The sequence below is a fragment of the Lissotriton vulgaris genome, chromosome 11 (assembly GCF_964263255.1).
Source record: "Lissotriton vulgaris chromosome 11, aLisVul1.2, whole genome shotgun sequence".
Lineage (NCBI taxonomy): Eukaryota > Metazoa > Chordata > Amphibia > Caudata > Salamandridae > Lissotriton > Lissotriton vulgaris.
Window position 1 is genome coordinate 1007891176 of NC_141699.1, and position 17891 is coordinate 1007909066.

Genomic DNA, 17891 nt, shown 5'->3' on the forward strand with positions numbered 1-17891 from the left:
TATTTGGGATACTTTGACTCTGTTGGAGATATTTTGACTGTTTGAGATGTTTTTAATGCATTTTGGAAAGTCTTCAATGTGTTTGCTGTATTCTAGAATGCATTTGATTTATCAGATGAGTTCTGGAATATATTAAATGCATTCTAGAATGTATCTGTTGCATTGTAGAATGCATTCTGAAAGCGATCATGGTATTCTCATGCAGTTGGTTATCTCGCAATATTTGCTATATGAAAGTAACGTAAAAATGTGTTTGGACTAACACGTGAGATTGTTCTTGAATGAGTAATGACATTGAATATATTACAATAAAAACAAGAAAGGCGGTATACCCCAGAAATATCCAGTATGTAGCAAAATTGTAGCTGGCGCCCATTTCAGAATGCTACATCTTGGCACCAAAAACGTACCAAGTCTTTTGCAGTTCTTTATTTTGCCTACATTTTTGGGGAAAAATGTCAGAATATGGTTGTTTCATACTGCAGTAGCACTATAATTCCATATAGATAGTGGAAATACATTGTATAAATGCTGATAACCTAACATTTCAACTTCAGAAACTATTATAACCTCATCACCATAATCTTGTGTTTTAGATGTCGGCAATTGAAAATATGGCCGAAAAGCTTGAAAGTTTCAATGCTCTGAAACCAGAAGCGAGCGATTTCATCCAGTCCGTCCCTTCCATGTATAACTTCAGAGCTCCGCCCACCACGCTGCCAGAGAGCCTCCTGAGGAAAGGCAAAGAACGTTACACTTGCAGGTAATCCCACCTTATGCACTTTTGTGAAATTTACTTCCTGGAGAATTATTTTTGTAATCATTAAAATGTATGAGGAGTTTGAAATTAATACTTTTCCCAAATCTGCGACCATTTACAAAAATATTATTTTCCTGTTCGTACTGAAATCCAGTTTCACTTTCTGGCAAATGGTGTCTTTTAGACTTTATTTGTAGTCTGCTGGTGTAAGGCTCTGTAGACGCTTTTAATCCTATCCTCGTTGGCTGATAGTCTGATTTGGAACAAAGGTTCATGCTCGAAGGCACTCTCCGACTAACAAATGTGAATAATCTTCAGTTAGCTGAGCATTGGATAGATAATACTTACCAATGCTGGTACCCTGAACATGGCGGGTTGAGATACAAGATGGTCAGCACTCTTCTGCCCTTCCAGATCAATTCTGTTAAGGTTCAACTCGTATCACCTACTGGTTTGTAGCCCTCCACAAAAGTCCAGAATGCTATTTTAGTTCCCAGAGACCCTTGTTGTGTTCTGTAAATGAGGTACTATCCTCGTGCCATCTGTCACTTTCAATTTAATCAGGGAATGACCTTCCAGCAAGGAAACAAAGGACGTTTGCAAAAGCAAGCAATGTTCAAATGAAGGCTGCTTACTCTGCTACCATGACTTGGCTGGGACTCCTTCAGGACATAGATTTGGCCTAATGTGCTTTGCTCTCTTCTTGATCACATTAAGATGTTTACTGCGGTCCTTTTCTCTGAGAGGGAACCATATGTACAGTAGTAGTTGAATGTCATTCTGTGTGTTTGTGCGAACCTGAATTTAATCCAATTTCCACCTAGAACATTAACAAGTGTACATATAAACAGTCTTTTAGTCAGAATTTCTTGGAATCACCTTGACAGTCCATTCACAAACAACAAGGTGACATGGTATCAGTAGACGCACTAATTGTATTTGAGAAATGTCCTTCCAATTTGTGTAAGATCTCAGAGTTTATCTTCATGCAGGAGTTAATAATCATGTATTTTGCATGCATCATACCCTTAAGTAGAAGGTATCACACTTTTCTTGGTCATCAGGGTTGCAAAAGAGGTACTGATATCTAAAAGACAGGCACTCTTGCAGGTACTTGCTAACTTTGAAGGAAATCAACAATTTACAAAGACTTGGTTTAGTATTTGTTTTTAATATTAGGTTTTTTGGAGTTTCTGGAAAACAGTATTAATTGGTTAATGTTGGCTTTTCACTGCCCCAGGCCAAATAGATTCCACAATACATTTTCCATAGGGATCCTATACAAATACTTTTCATCTAACTAGTGTTTCAGTGAATAACCTTACATAGTTCATTTCTGATGTTACATCGTATTGTGAAAGACTTCTTTCCACTTCCTGCTCTCCACTGGTCTGTAATAGGTGCAGATAACTGGAAATTGACCGTAGAGATTTAAGTACAACTATTCTAAGAACTAACTGGTTTATTTCTTCTAGGCAAGGAAAGGTTGCTCACCCATTGTAGCTTCTGCATCCATAGCGCTAAGCTCCATAAATATATAGGGACGGATGTAGGTAATTTTATTTTACCACTTATTAAATACCGAATGATACCGAATCGGTATTTAAGAAGTGGTAAAATAGAGGGGGGGTGTAGGTAATACAGAATCAGTAAATGCCGAATCGTTAAGATTCGGTATTTACCGATTCTGTAAATACCGATTCGGTAATGCCCATTGATTTCAATGGGCATTGAAGCCCATAGGAATCAGTGGGCATTACCGAATCGGTATTTACCGATTCGGTAAATACCGATTCCAGCAAGGGTGCAGGCGGTGTCACTTTTACACCCTCTAGCACCCCAAATACAGGCATGTGTGCCACGTGGCACACAGACATGCCCTAAGGGCATGTCTGTCTGTCACATGGCATAGGTGTGCATGCACACATGTGCATGCACACCTGGATTCAGTATTTTACCACCAAATTGGATTGGGTGGTAAAATACTGAATCTGAAAGGCCTGTAGCACTGGAAACAGTGCTACCTACATCAGGAATATTCCGAATCGGTAAAATTACTGATTCGTTATTTTACAAAATCGGTAAATTTACCTAATCGGTATATTTACCGATTCTGTAAAATATAGCCCCCTACATCTCAATCACCAAATACCGGTCGGTAACGGCCGAATTCGGCCGTTACCGACCAGTATTTGGTGACCTACATCGGGCCCATAATTCTTAGCATCTACTGCATTATTTCAGGTTTAGTGAAGCCATTTACCTACTGGCCGAACATTGTTCATGAATAGAGGGGAAAACACTGAGGTGTCTGAGGGTGCAATTGCCTTGTCAATTCTTCTTTTCTACTGTATCCTGCAAGGCAGGTGATCATTTGAGTCTCCTTCAGCATTCTATCTTTTGTCATTATTAAACACCCCAGCAGCAATATAAATGGTGGTAACTGCAATTAATTATCTAGGCCTGATGATGACCATGTCTGAATCCAGGCTATTGATGTCGAAACGTCACCAACTAATGTACAGACTCACCTTTCCTGTGTATTATTTGGAACTGTTTAATCCCGCTAAGGCAATATGCTATTCTTTGCATATATGCAAATAATTGCTATACCCTATTGTTTACACAATATATAATTGAGTGCCTAGTCACTTTATTACTACACCTTCCGCACCTCAAAGCTACAGTTCCAATTTAAATCAGCATATTTTGTTTTTAAACATATGCTTCTCTTTTAATAAAATTTGAGATTAAATATCCCACAGGCCCCCTCATTCATTGGCACTGTACAATTGAAATTGTATTAGTCCCATTTGGAACAACTGTTAAAAATAATTGTGGACAAATGTAATCAACGTTTAGATTTCGATTTCCCTTATGATGTGAATAAAGAACAGCTGGTCCGTCTGTCGCATACATCACTTCTTCATGAATAAAAAATAAAGGAATCCCAAAATTGCATCGAAATGCTGCAAGTTCCATGAGAATAGAAAATACAAATATAGGGTTATGCCATAAGTTTCATATTGCAAGTATCTTGAGTTAAGTAAGTACCGTGCCTTTGAGCACTCATTGAAATAAAAAAGTGACTAGTAGATTGTTACATCACGGCTATTTTGTCTTTAATCCAGTTGTCATAATAATCAACCTATTTTGATCAAAATAGTTAAAATTCTGTCCCCCCTTCAATATTTTAGGGCTTTGAAAACCAAATACTAAAAAAGTCTTACCATGGAACAGAACCCCTTAGACTATATATGTTGCTACTGGAATCAAAATTCATATGTTGGATGGATTCAGCTGTTACTGCCCCTTCTTAATAGAGAGATCTAAAGCTAGTTATTCACGATTCCCTCATCTGCTCAAAAACATCAGAGTAGGAAGACGACAACTCTGATTACAAAGCCATGATTTGTCAAATTAACACAAATATGTACATTACTAGCAGCCCGCGCCGACGTTGTCCGGGGGCAATGAGGCTTCAGGGCCAACCGCCCGCCTAGGCCCCCGCCCGACCCGACATTGTCCGTGGCCCGGAGCCACCTCCCGCCCCGGCCCCCTCCCGCCCGACATTTTACGTGTCCCTTTGCCTTACCTGAGCCGCCGCTCCTCCCCGCGCTCCTGACTTCACCGCCGCTCATCACCGCTCCTCCCCGCCTGTCCGCCGCTCCTCCCCGCGCTCATGTCCGCCGCTCCTCCTCGTCATCACGCACGTCACGGCCAGCGCTACGTCGCAGCCAGCGCTATGTCGCGGCCGGCGCTACTTCCAGGGGACAACTTTTTTTTTTTAAGTTAAATTTTTAAATGTACATTTAATCTTTATTTTATATAGCCTATGTCCATCTGCACACCCTGACATTTTCAACGATGTATCGGGTGTGTGGATTGGCGCTGTGGTTCCCGAATTTACCTGGCTCAAAGGTTTGTGTTCTCTCTTTATAATAGTAGTATAGATTTAATTCTTACTGATGCTAGGGATGTGTATAACTTTATACTGTGTTTCAGTGAGAACTAACATTTATTTACCAAAAATGCCCACTGTTTGCTTCCTTCTATAAACTCAAATGCAGATGAGACGGAGTATTTTCTCTTATGAGTTGTCCGCTCTATACCAGAACAGGGATAGTGGACTTGCATAATTTATTGGCTTGCAGTGAATTTGATCAGATTTAAATGTATTGTTAACACATAGCTTTTCCAAAGTCTCAATTTAGTAGGGATTCTGTGAAGTGCAACCAGTGATGAGAGGTACCACAAAGGTTGGACCAAATAGACGATAATAGCTCCTGGTGTTTGAGGAACCAACTATGATGTTAGCACGGGACTCCCACTGTTGGGAAAACTGTGGCATTTGGAGCCCTCACCTACGGGTGTCGCCTGACTTGCTTTGGTGGGTTTCCAAGCTAATCAGGCCATGCCCCATTGGAACACTGACCCTAAATGTCCAATGGATGTTATGGTGCAAGTGTTGTGATGGAATTCTAATGTAAATGGTTGTCTTTGGCCTGTATTCTTTTAACCAAACTGTTCTTTGAGACAACTCTGGGCCAACTTATTGGACTCTCTAAAACAAGTAAACTAAATGAGGCATACGTATGACCTCTGTCCTGAAAAAACAAATTGTTACAATGATTCACTTGAGTGCAGAAAAAGTCTGTGGAACATCTTTACATGAGGTCTTTCACGAATACTATGATACGCATTTAGTAGAAAATAGTCCACCCAATAAAATTAATATGCTATATTGGAATGCACTGAAGTAACCATCTGAATTAATTATATAATGTTCACTGGCGGGGATAAGGGGCATGGTGGCTCATGTCACTAGCAGTAGTGTATATATCTCATTCTGTGATTATTTTCATCTCCCCCAATTAGTTGTATATTTAAGGGTAATATTCATGCATCTTTTCCAACCAGCACAGGTTTGTTGACCTGGTGCACAACTTCTTTGTTTGCTTGTTTGTAGACTAATGTTTCCAGTTGATCACCTGCCACTCTTTTAGAAACGCTATCACCCAGATTTCTAGTTTCCAGTGTTTTAGAGTTAATCTATATTTTCAGAACAGAGGCATGCCTTAATGTTAAAGTGGGAAGTGCAGGTGACCACAAGCTTACCTGAAACCTACAGTGCCACATATAATTACATTAACAAACCACTTCTCTTTTGTTTTGTTGAGTCAATTAATGGCCACTTAAATTGCCGCCATTTTAATCTTGTGAATTATTTTACAACAACAGGTACTGTGGAAAGATTTTCCCAAGATCTGCAAACCTCACGCGACATCTGCGGACCCACACTGGGGAGCAACCTTACAGGTGCAAAACTTGTTCTGTGAAAGTGTTTCAGAAATGTATGCATTGTTACTTCATGTTGTTGTGAAATGCAGTGTTTCTGTTTTATTGTTTTCAAAGAATGTGTCCATTGATCTGCATTTGTTAGAGGTTAAAGTTCATGTACACTGTTTTGTGGGATAGTATGAATGCTCCTAAATTTTAGTTGTCAATTTTAAGTGAATAATGCAATATAATGAATAACTATGAACTTAGTTTCTTTTAAGACTGCAGAATGGACTCCACTGGGAATAATGTTTTTTGCTAAATTGAATCACAAAGAATGATAAATTATTATGATCTATGTACCTTGAAGATCTATATCTCCAAGGTGCATATATGTGGGTTGAGGTCTAGAAAAGCTATACTTACTTACCTATTGATCTTTTATTTTCAATATTTTGTTGTCGATATGGTGTCCTATCGCTCTACTGTTGTCGATATTCAGGCTCCACACGATTGCAAATCGCTTTGCAAATCCGGTCCTTTTGTGCAAGTTTAAGGTACAATAGTATTTGTTTTGTACTACCTGTCAAATTATTGTTTACTTGGAAGCTCGCTAGCTCTACGTCATAATTAGTTGACCACAGTTGCTTAATAAGCCTCATCGCTTTTGTAGCATTTCATAGCTGGTCTGACTCTCATTGGTTGATACGCTCCACAGATGTCATGAAATGGAGCCAAGTTCTTTTGTTTTCAGACCTGGCCAAATAACATTCTGGCAGTCCATGCTTGTGTTTTGTAGCAGTAAAATAAAAAATAACTTGTCAACATTGAACAGAACTATTTACTGTATGTACAAATGAGATTATAGAGCTCCCTTTGTGGTATAAATTGATTAAATGAAGGGCAAGAATAGGCTAGGATGGAGGCGCAGAGAGAAGAAGGAAAAAGATGGCTCATGGCCAACACAAGTAGTTGGATTAGTTGGGTTTTGTCTTAGTAGTGGCTTAAACAGCAATACAGGGAAAGCTTTAGGGACTCCAAATCACCGCAGAGTATGAAAATTGATGCCTCTGCTACCCACGCGATAGACTAAATTGCTCACTTTGGCTCACTGTTAAAGATTTTGACTCTTTATTGCTGGGCTTTGGAAGATAACAGATCCTCCCCTGGGATCAGCAATCAAGCTCTCTAATTCCTCATGAAGAGATTTAATCATGCAGGGCAATTTTGAGCAGAAAAAAAATCTTTTTCTACCTTATTTGAGTATTAAAAGGAATTTCTTTCATGATTTGTTTTCCTGGAAAGCATTTAACTCTGCTTTATTGGCAGTGCATGAAGCAGAATCTATTTTAGCACGGGGTTTTAGCATCTCAACACTTTTATGCTGGACTTTTAAAACCTTGCAATCAATTATTCCAGCTAATCTAGCACAGTTAGTTGAAATGCAGCCATTGTTTTATGCCGACACATAAATCACTCTGAAACCGTATTGCAGCTGCGAAGTCACATGACTTGAATAGTGAGCGCTGTTCCAGTCCCTCGTGTACTTTAGAAGTGTCAGTGGTCCTCATACAGACATGGGGACATTGGATGCTATACAGATTGGTGCATTGGTTATGAATATCAAGGTCCAGGATTTTGTCTTTGACCTGAACTGACCCAACTTGTTATAGTGGTTAAAACTGTGTTTCTCCCCGCCCCCTTTAGAAAATCAGCAGTGATTGGTTATTCTTTAGAATTGTTTGCTTCCGGCTTGAGACACATGACATTTTATGTCACAAGAAACCAGGTGGTGTGTATAATATAAAAACTAATTCCTAATTGAATTCAAATGCTAATTTTCACTTTGCTCTATGAAGATAAGGGCTTGATTTAAGAAAAGAAAAAAAAAAGTCTTTAAAAGTGATTTCAAAGAGTTTGTTTCCCATTAGACCACATGTTTACGCTTGCTTGAAATGGACAGTATTTTCCATGGGAATATGCAAAGCTGCACAGGTCACAAGTGTACTCTTAACCCCTTCGACGCTCATGACGAGCTCAGCTCGTCATGAGGTACGCCTGTCGTACGCTCATGACGAGCTCAGCTAGTCCTGTAACGCGGGTTTTTGAAAATCTCAGCGCACAGCGGGAAAACCGCTAGCGTGCCTGAGGTTAAGGAAAGTCGCACCTTTTTTGGGAGGTAGCATTTCCACAATGCACAATTGTACTGTCACCCCAGTTCTATAGTGGAGAAAGGAAGTACCACTGTGCAATGCCACTTTACTGTGTTTTCTTCTTCTCCAAGGTGAGAACAGTGTACCTTGTGGAGAGACACCTCCTATATATACATTCCACAAAGTTCGATTTCCACCTTGAATAGGGATTACTGCAGTCCTTAACTTGCGTTTATCTTTGACCAGTGGTGGTCCAGGGTGGACTAGGGTGAGATCGAAGTTTGTGAACGCTCACCAAATGATGCTTGTAGGCATTAACAAGCAAAGTATGTCTCAATTTTCTCCCCAACTCGTATGGTTTTAATCCAGCATTCTTTTATGTGAACGGAGGGGAATGTTCCCAAGAGTAAATGGACTTACGACCTTTTGAGTACCAGGCAGTGGTAAATAAAGCAATTTTTGATCATTTAAGTAAATTAAAAAATGGCTCTTTTTAAAGATACTACTCAGTGCATGAAGGATGTAACTTTATCAGGACATGCAGGTTATTACACAATCCATACCAATGTCATTGGTTGTGTATATCTTGTTTTTCACATAGCACATTCAAGCAACGGTTAGCCATTTTCTAGCACTGTACGTAATAGGTGTTAAAAATAGCCAAATATGATATTAAATTGCTTACAATTGCACATCCTTGCAATGCAGTTATTCCATATATCACTTTGACTGTAAGCCAAAACTAGTAATGTGGTCAACATTAAAATCGGGTCCGCTTTTTCACGAAAGGTCAAAGGATCACCCACTCTGGGATCTTGCAATTAACATATGTTAAACCTCTTAAAGACTGCTCATCCAATATGCTTCTTCTGATTGGAAGTGGATACAAAGGCCTTGTCCCACCCAAAGCAGGTTTATTGGCTTAAATTAGGAATAAGAGTTTCAGGTATTCAGTTCTCTAAACTGATATTCTGTTTTTGGGGGTTCTCCCTAGACTTCAGAGCTATTTGTCAATTCAAGTGAATCAGTTTCTAAAATATTTCATTTTTTAAGGCTGATGTTGGCGGTCCACCATGTCATGTTTAAAATTTGAACGTTTTGGCAGTAGTATTTAGACCGAATATCTGTACATACCACTGATCCTGCTCAGGTCAGCGCATAGTGTATTTTCAGTTTAAAATGTAAAGTAGTTATTAAAATGAGTAAAGATCAGATAAATGTTTGACGTGGAGGGGTTTTACTTCTACATATCAAATGTGGGTATAAAAATAATTTGTAAAGTGAGGAATAGCGTATTTTCAGTGTTAAATGTAATATATTCTATAACCATAACATGCAATAAATGCAAATGAAATTGTGTTTAAAATCTTTAGTGTCTTCTTTACAGTGTACATCAATAATGGCAAAGCGCCTCTTCTTTTAAATGCCACCAGCTTAGCTGTTTTGAAGATACCAGCAAAGCGGTGGCAGTAGATAAAGTAGGGAGGACCTGCACATCAGTTGCTTCCTATTGTATTTTTGGAGTGTGGTCTGTCCCCATTTCCTAGGGCTTTTTACTTGAATGCAGGTAATACATTATCTGCCTATTTTCTAACAGATTACTGACTTGAGCTGGTGAACTCAGTAATCTCAGTTAAATGGAAAGTTAATTTCTTCAAAATGTAGATGAGGAGAACATAACCACCTCTCCCTTGAATAAGGCACATTTTTAAGTTGTGAGGGCAGGCCACATTTCTAAAATATTTTACTGGATTGCTTTTGTTCACAAGATAGTAAAATATTTTTTTTATTTCGTTTTTTTTATTCTGTCACTAATCAGATGTACCTTTGTTACAGATGCAAGTACTGTGATCGATCCTTCAGCATATCTTCGAACCTGCAGAGGCATGTGCGCAACATTCACAACAAGGAGAAACCCTTCAAGTGCCACTTATGTGACCGGTGTTTCGGTCAACAGACCAACCTTGATAGACATCTAAAAAAACATGAGAATGGGAATATATCGGGTAGGTAATTTTAAGTTCCCAACCACAGTCCTCAAATCATTTGTCTCATCTATTTGCATAGGTTCCTTGAAGTGTCAATTCACTTTGACCAAATTTGAAAGGTCTCATTAGTGTTTCATAGAAAGAACTAATACCCTATGACTCTATCAGCAAATCCCTACTACTAGTAATATTATGATGCAAAGATTACATGGCCTGCTACTTGAAATATACATTGGATTGGGACTGGATTTTATATGGGAATCACGGATCATGCAAGTAGATCTATTTTGGCTAAGTAACACAACGGTCTTCTACAGAGTACTTGATATAAGTGCTAGTGATATATTGCAAGCTAATAACTTCTTATATTGCTTTTAATGAGTTAGTTTATGAATCCCATGTCCGATTTGGTAAACATCTAAAGGACATATTTAATGTGACTTTTAAAAAAAAATGTTAAGTTCAAAGTAACCACCTCATGAAATGATCTTGCTTTTGTATTGTGTCCATTTAGAGGACCGTCTTTCTAGAAGTGGTGTTTCTTGTTTTTAGCGATGTATTTTATTTCATACCTAAATAACTGGAGACCAGGTGCAAAATCTTAATAGAGGAACATAGTTCTTTGGCTGCCATGCTAATGTTTAGCAAGACCACTGTTGCCATTTCCTCCCGTCTGGTGGGAGTGGTCCCAGCCTGAGATAGCAACCTTATAGAACTCGGAGAGTTGTTCATACTTTTATGTATGCTGGTGTTGAAAGAAATCATTAGTACACTAAGCATCTCCAGTTAAGTGACAGTTGCACATAAAACTCTCAGTCGTAAACCAGAAAGATTGCATGTCACCTTCAAGTAACCAGTTGTAATTCTTCTTTCAAGGGTTGATCCACTGTGTACTATTACCCTTACCCTAACCTAGGTAATAGTAACACCTGGTATTTATATTGCTTGAAAATGCCTGTCTGTCCTAGCCATCATTCAGCTTCACAGAGGAATTCCACCCTATGGGCAATGTCGGACTACTCTTGGAGTTCCAAGCTTTGATAGAGCTTTGGCTCAGCTACCCTTGAGAGTGACTGAATAGATTGAACATTTTTCAATTGTGACGTTGCAGCATATCCTTTATAGAACAATGAGGGTTGGTTAATGCTTTCAATTCACAATCCTTATTTTTAATCTGGTACACCCATCATGGCTGATCCATTTTTCTGCTCCTAACTTCCAGGCCTTTGAGTCCCCTTGCTGATAGCCTAAAGACCTCTCCTGAAACGGTGGTACATGATCTTGCTTTAAGAAGGGCACAACTGTAGGCTACTGTTCACTACCTTTTTCAGATTTTGCTGTTCCGTAGGTTACAAGATTAGTAACAACTTTGTTGGTCTTGGACAAATGAAATAGTAAGCAAAGGCTCTTTTAAAAAGCCAGTTATAAAGTGTTGTACAGTTTCCACTTTGTCAGTAGGAACTTTTCGTTTGTGAGACAACGTAAGTGTTCTGATGGTGCCAGACTGATTCTATCCACCCCCTCAGGATATGCTGGCCAATAGACCTGCCAGCTCACAGTGCCACCGTAAGTACCCCTAAACCTAATAAGGTAACAAATGGTTCGGGCATCCTCAGAACATGACAACTCTGATTCCTCCCCAGAATTGTGGTAACTGATCTAGAACCTTTCCGCTCAGTTACTTGTGCTTGCTCAGAGATACACAGGATATGCACAAAGGGACCTTTTCAATTTTCATTGAACCATTGTGAATCTTGTATAAAATATATGCGCTGCATTAATCAAACTGAAGCAGAAAAGTGGTTACTAATATCAGGACAGTGAAAAGAATAAACTATTCCACCATCGTGCTAAAATAGTGTATATATGCTGGGGTATAAGTACTGATATAGTGTACTCCTACTATACAATCCTAACCTATTTGCCTAGGGTGGATGTTCTTCCAAGGATCCCCTTTTGGATGATCTAACTCCCCCATTACCTGTAGGCAAGGTATGTAGGCCCCTATCTTAATCACAAGTTCATCCCTCCTTGCAGAGGGTAACCAGGAATCAGTTGGGCTAAGACTCCGACACAGCAATACCTCGCAATGACAGCAGCATGAGCCTCAGATTTGAGCATGGAAATGCATGTGTATTTATAATAACGTCATCCATGCTTCTGTGTCATGGCTTCTGCCAGGCTCACATTTATTTATTGTCTTCTGATTGTCTTCTCGAGTTGCCTCATGGATAAATAACAAACAACATTGAACATTGTGTATCTAGACTTTGTACGAAATGTTCAAGCGGTCATGATGGTGTACTTATGAAGGGGATTTGCCAGCAACATGGTTCCAGAGAAATTAATCCTGCAGTCACTCAAGTAAATGTGTTTCAAAAGTCATTGTGTAGAAAAAAAAGGCAACTTGAGAAATGCTTAATAAGTGTGAAGCCAGATGATGGTACAATCTGAAAATCAAATTTCCCCTTCAAAACAAAAGTTGCATCGCTAAATATGGCCATTCACACTATTCCCACCACACCATTTATGGACTTTACATCTCCTTTGCCTGTAAGGCAGATTAATTACTTATTGTCATTCTTATGAACCAGCAAATTCTCTAGTATTCAGTAGCTAGGTAAGATATTGGAAAACACAATATGACCCGAGGACAATTGAGATATTGCCATTCTTGAAGTGCGAGTGAGTTCTCGTCTATTGAAATATTAAATCAACTAAAAGCCTGACCTGCTTGCTTCAGCTTGTAGCGGATTGTAATTTTCCCAATGAAAGACATATTTTCTGTTTACCAGAGAAATTCATTTTGCAATCAAGAGTCATCCTCTAGTTGACCTTCGTGTCCGGGATCGGGATCAGTGGTCATCTCCAGTCTCTCCAATGTGAAGTATGATCTTTTCATTTAGTCCCTTAGCCATTGGCCCAAATTTCTTGGCTCCATGCCCAAACATGCTTTCTCATGTACAAGTAGGCACCAGATCTCATAGTCTGAGATTGACTGTCACTTTTATCACAAGTTCAGACTACCTTTCATTTAGTTTTGCTGGAATTCTGGTATGCACCAAATCATTGTTTTTTGTTTTTTTTTCAAATCCATCCTTGTATATTACAATTCTGTAATATATGGCCTAGGTGTAGATATACCTATCGGATTCGAAAATGTCTGAGGGAAGGAATTTTAGTTGTTCATACTGGCGGAGTCTCAGTGACCAACAATTTCAAAACTCACAGGATCCACCAGTCCACTACATCTCTTTAAACAGTGTGTGTGTCTAAAGTCTGTCAAATCACAAACATTTCAGCTCATCTAAAATTATGTCCCTTTACCACCTTTTGTGGACATACAATAGGATTGATGCTGTCTTGAGGTAGGGCTACCTTTGTGCCATCTTTGAGCTCAATGCTAAATGTTTTTCGTGCGTCAGAGCTCAAGAAATGCACTTAGGGAATGGTTAGTGTTCTCGGTCTATCAATCTACCCTTTCGTCCAGGAAATCACCCCACACATGACATAAGTCTAAATTCACTTTTAGAACAGTAGAACTGAGCCATGCCTCGGAGGGTGAATTAAACTCGACTTTGAAAAGTCAGCTGGGGACTCATCCTATAACCATTTCCCTCACCCTTCAATAGTGTTTAGTTGTCTATAGGAAAACATGTCTATTTGGACCCTTTTGGGTCTCGGTCTCTCAGTAAGGATATCATCCCAAATGCAGATGTTTTATTCTCATTTCTATTTTTTGTGTCTGGGCTCTGTTTTGCTGCTTTCAGGAATGTTTAATCAGATCACCAGAGGGCAAAAGATCGTAACCTTGTGCGAATACTGACAAACGTCCTATTGTACTGTACTTTGGTGTGAAATAGATCAACTGTGCACGGTTATCTTTAAAAACTCACAAAATGTGGTTATTAAATAAAAGCAATGACATTGTTTTGTGGAATAACACAAATACAGTTCTTATCAATCTTGATTACAGCTTAAAAAAAGCAAGCCTTCTTTAGCTCCCTTAAAAGCAAATGTTTTCAATGTACAAATATTCATTAATCCGCAATCCTCTCTGGCATCTTAAAGGTACAGCAACGTCATCGCCTCATTCTGAACGGGGAAGCACAGGTCCTATCCTGGATGACAAGGAAGACTCCTATTTTACTGAAATTCGAAATTTCATTGGAAACAGCAGCCACAACAAGCACTCCCCGAGGAATTCAGACGAGAGGTGAGTGACCGCTATCCTATACAATGATAATGTAAAGGTGCATTAGACCTTAATCATAGGACTAGTTAATATTTCAACGGTTTCGGTCTCATCGTACTGCTCTGAAAAATGGTTTCACTCCCTGCCCTTTACAAAGGTACCAGTATTTTATTTCCATTCAAACATGTTTTGCTGGTCCTAAATGAGTAAGCAGAATTTTCGTAAGATCCTTGCTATGATTGATTACATGGCCTACTGTTACCTCGAACCCACAGTGCTCCGTAAATTAAATGTTGTATATCAATAAAAGTATAGTTTTATGTGTATGAGACTTGTGCTTAACTTGCGGAGAACCTATAATCTTTGCATTTGCTGTTTAAGTCATCAATATATGGTACAGTTGTTACAATTTGAACTATGTTCTAAATTATTTCATTAGCCTAAGGTAAATTTCATGCCGCTTTTATTAACACCTTTGCTGTGGCGGCAATTCCGCTGCAGCGCTCGGGGGGGAGCGTGGCGCTCCCATGCTCGTGACGGAACCGCTCCATCACGAGCCTCGGGCGCGCTGTGCTTGTGACGGAGCGGTTCCGTCAAGGCCCCGCCCGCTCAATAAAACGCGCCGCGAGGGCACGCGAGCGGGCTGTGACGGAACCGCTCCGTCACCAGCACAGCGAGACCGAGGCTGGTGACGGAGCGGTTCCGTCACCAGCATGGAAGGGGTTAAAACCTAAAGCCACTTCATCTACTAGTACTTAAAACCAGAATGTTCAGCTTCCACAAGTGAGCACTCCACTCCAAATGTAACAGTCAGACACTTCATCTGTTTGTAGTTATTTGTTGGGGATGAAGTTCTTCAAGCCACTGTTGATAATCTTTATATTGATGTACTAGTCAAATAGCTGCATTGGCGCTGTAAGAATGTAGTCCATCGAAGGGACTTTGGTCTGCTTCGTACTAACAAAGTGTAGAGCATTGTTCTGCTAACTAGTAATAGACACATTTGGAGCTTTTGTTTTTGGTACCTTCCCTTCCTACGAGAAGGATTTGCGATGGATGTGCGGTTGTGTCATCGAAGGGGGAGTGCACGGAAATCAAACAACGCATCAGGCAGCGCCTCCGATTGAAATCCTGTTTGCCATGAAAGCGGTGCATGAGGCACTCATTAACCAATTAGAGGCCTTGTAGTTGTTGCTTTGTCTTTTTGATGAGACCTCTTTTACTGAAGCTGCTTAGGGGAGGGAGTGCAGGTTGGATCCCCTATCATAGGAGCCCTGTGTTGAAAGAGATGTTTCAAGTTTTTAGAACATGATGATTGTATCAACTACTCGCTTCTGTGTAGAGGTGTACCTTCTCTATACGTGGTACCAAGATTAATGGCTCGTCGCTTGTCACTGATCAAGTCCTATGTTTTTTGCTTGCATCAATGGTGAGTCGGTACTCCAGTGCCCATACGGTGTGACTGCTGGAATCTTAATTGCCTCTGCTCAGTAACTATTGCATCATTAAATAATAAAACTTATTCAAACCAATAAGTAATGCTGCATTCCAAGTCCTCTCTGTTAGTATTAATGGTAATGTGTTTTTAAAATATTGTTTTGTAAGAATAATTTCACTTTAAGTGTAGTTTTTCTGTGTGTAGATATATATTTACAGGTCTGTTATTTTATATTTATCGCGATCATTTGCTTTAACTCTAGAAAGCAAATGTATTTCTTAAATGTCATATATTCATTAAGAAAACAGATCATGTTACATTGATAAAAATATTCAAACCCAACTGCTTCCTCGATTGTCCATTTTCTTCCAACATCTGGTCTCCAGATGTGCCACACAGAAAGCTTGCACAGCAGAGCTCCCCAGGTCTTGTGGAGTTTCCATTCTAAATGTGACACTTATGACAACTTCTGATGGATATTGTATCCTTGGCAAATTACTGTTTTGACAAGTGAAATGGGTCATTAGTTTGCCTATGCAAAAGGTTTCGCTTACCCAGGTACAAATCCATGTTTATGTTCTGAAATTGTTCTTGTTGAATTCTCGACAAATTGACTAATCAGTCTTGAATTTTCTTTTCCATTGATGTCCAGATTATGTAGCAATGACGAAATAAGTGTACTGAGTTCTTAAATTACTAATATCGTTCACCTGAAATAAGTAGGAAGTAGTGCTGTAATAACCATGACAAAACAGACCTTGTACAGCGAGGCGTTAGTAATGATTATATGCATGCCTTCAGCTAATGTTTCCTTAATCATTTAAATATGATGGTTCCTTTTCTGAATTAATCACTCCTTACGTTGTAGTGAGTGCAATAGGATTCTTTTATTTTGTGTTAATATTATTAAAGTGCCCGGGTCAGTCTTTCTAAAAAAAAAAAAAAAAAAAAAAAAAAAAAAGGCAAATTATACTGAATGTGTTTTTTCAAAGTAGTGTAAATAAGCCCTTAAAATCGAACAGAAAACTGAATGAAGCAGAAAACTAGGGGGTGGCTATGATGTAACTCTGATGGCACCTCGGAGTCCTAGCAAAATTTTAAAAAAATTGAACTACTCTCAGCTAGTTTTTGTAGATTCTTAAAGATGCTCTATACCTCAAGGCCTTCTCTCAACATCAACTGACGACATCTTGCATTCATGCTTGACTGAAATCATTAACCAGAAGCATGATGGGTATTGTAGAGTCCGGGCAAGAGCTACAATTGTAAACTGCAAAGGCAGTATTGTGGAACTGGCCTGGAACCAGTATAACCCATTACTATCCGATCAGGAAACTCCTATTTGGGTTGTAACTGGGATTCATTGCAGGTCAGGTGCCTGCACCCTGCAATGTATAATTTACTACAATAAGAATGTCTGTCTCATCTGTCACATAAAACATAACCATGGCGGCTACTACTAGCCGGTGAGCTGCAACTTGTTTAATATCAGATTTCCTTGTAGTGCACATCTCTATAGGGTGGGGGCGTGGGCGATAATGTGTGGAAATGTACACCAAAGTTTCACCTTCCCAGATAGTCGAAATAATATTTCTAGAGTGCCAACACTACTAAACTCACAAAAACTTAAACTTAATCACAACCAATCCACTAGTGGAAAAAAGAGCACATATTACTAATGTACTAGCTATTTTACTTTAAATTTAATCCTGAATTCTGCAGTAGTGTGCTTCTTGCTGCAGTGCACTTCAATACCTTTATCAGTGGTAGTAAGTGTTATATAAACGTAATTTACAATTCATATAATATTTGCGTAATTTTAAAGAACTCTTCCGCAAGGTTGTACTTGTACACAGTGTATCTGAAAGTTCTGGCATATGCAGATGATTTAATTGTCTTAACCAGCAATGTTTCATCGGCATTTCCAGAAATCAAGAGACAGGCTGAATCTTTTGGTCGTATATCAGGGTATAAACTTAACATCCAGAAAACACAGGTGATTCAGTCTCCTACCATGGGTCCTTCTGAGGCACCAATTGTCCAAGTTGCAACTTACTTGGGGGTTAAAATAACGGCT

At 39.2% G+C, this 17891-nt stretch overlaps 1 protein-coding gene across 10 annotated transcripts in view; it reads left to right on the top strand.

Moving 5' to 3' along the window:
* Positions 1 to 17891, top strand: part of MECOM (MDS1 and EVI1 complex locus) — a 123450-nt gene that overhangs the window by 96300 nt on the left and 9259 nt on the right. For all 10 annotated transcript variants that reach the window (XM_086944322.1, XM_086944323.1, XM_086944321.1 and 7 more), the window contains 4 exons: positions 597 to 763; positions 6002 to 6079; positions 10030 to 10199; positions 14253 to 14397. In XM_086944322.1, coding sequence (XP_086800448.1) covers positions 597 to 763; positions 6002 to 6079; positions 10030 to 10199; positions 14253 to 14397 — 560 coding nt within the window. The remainder of the gene's footprint in view (positions 1 to 596; positions 764 to 6001; positions 6080 to 10029; positions 10200 to 14252; positions 14398 to 17891) is intronic.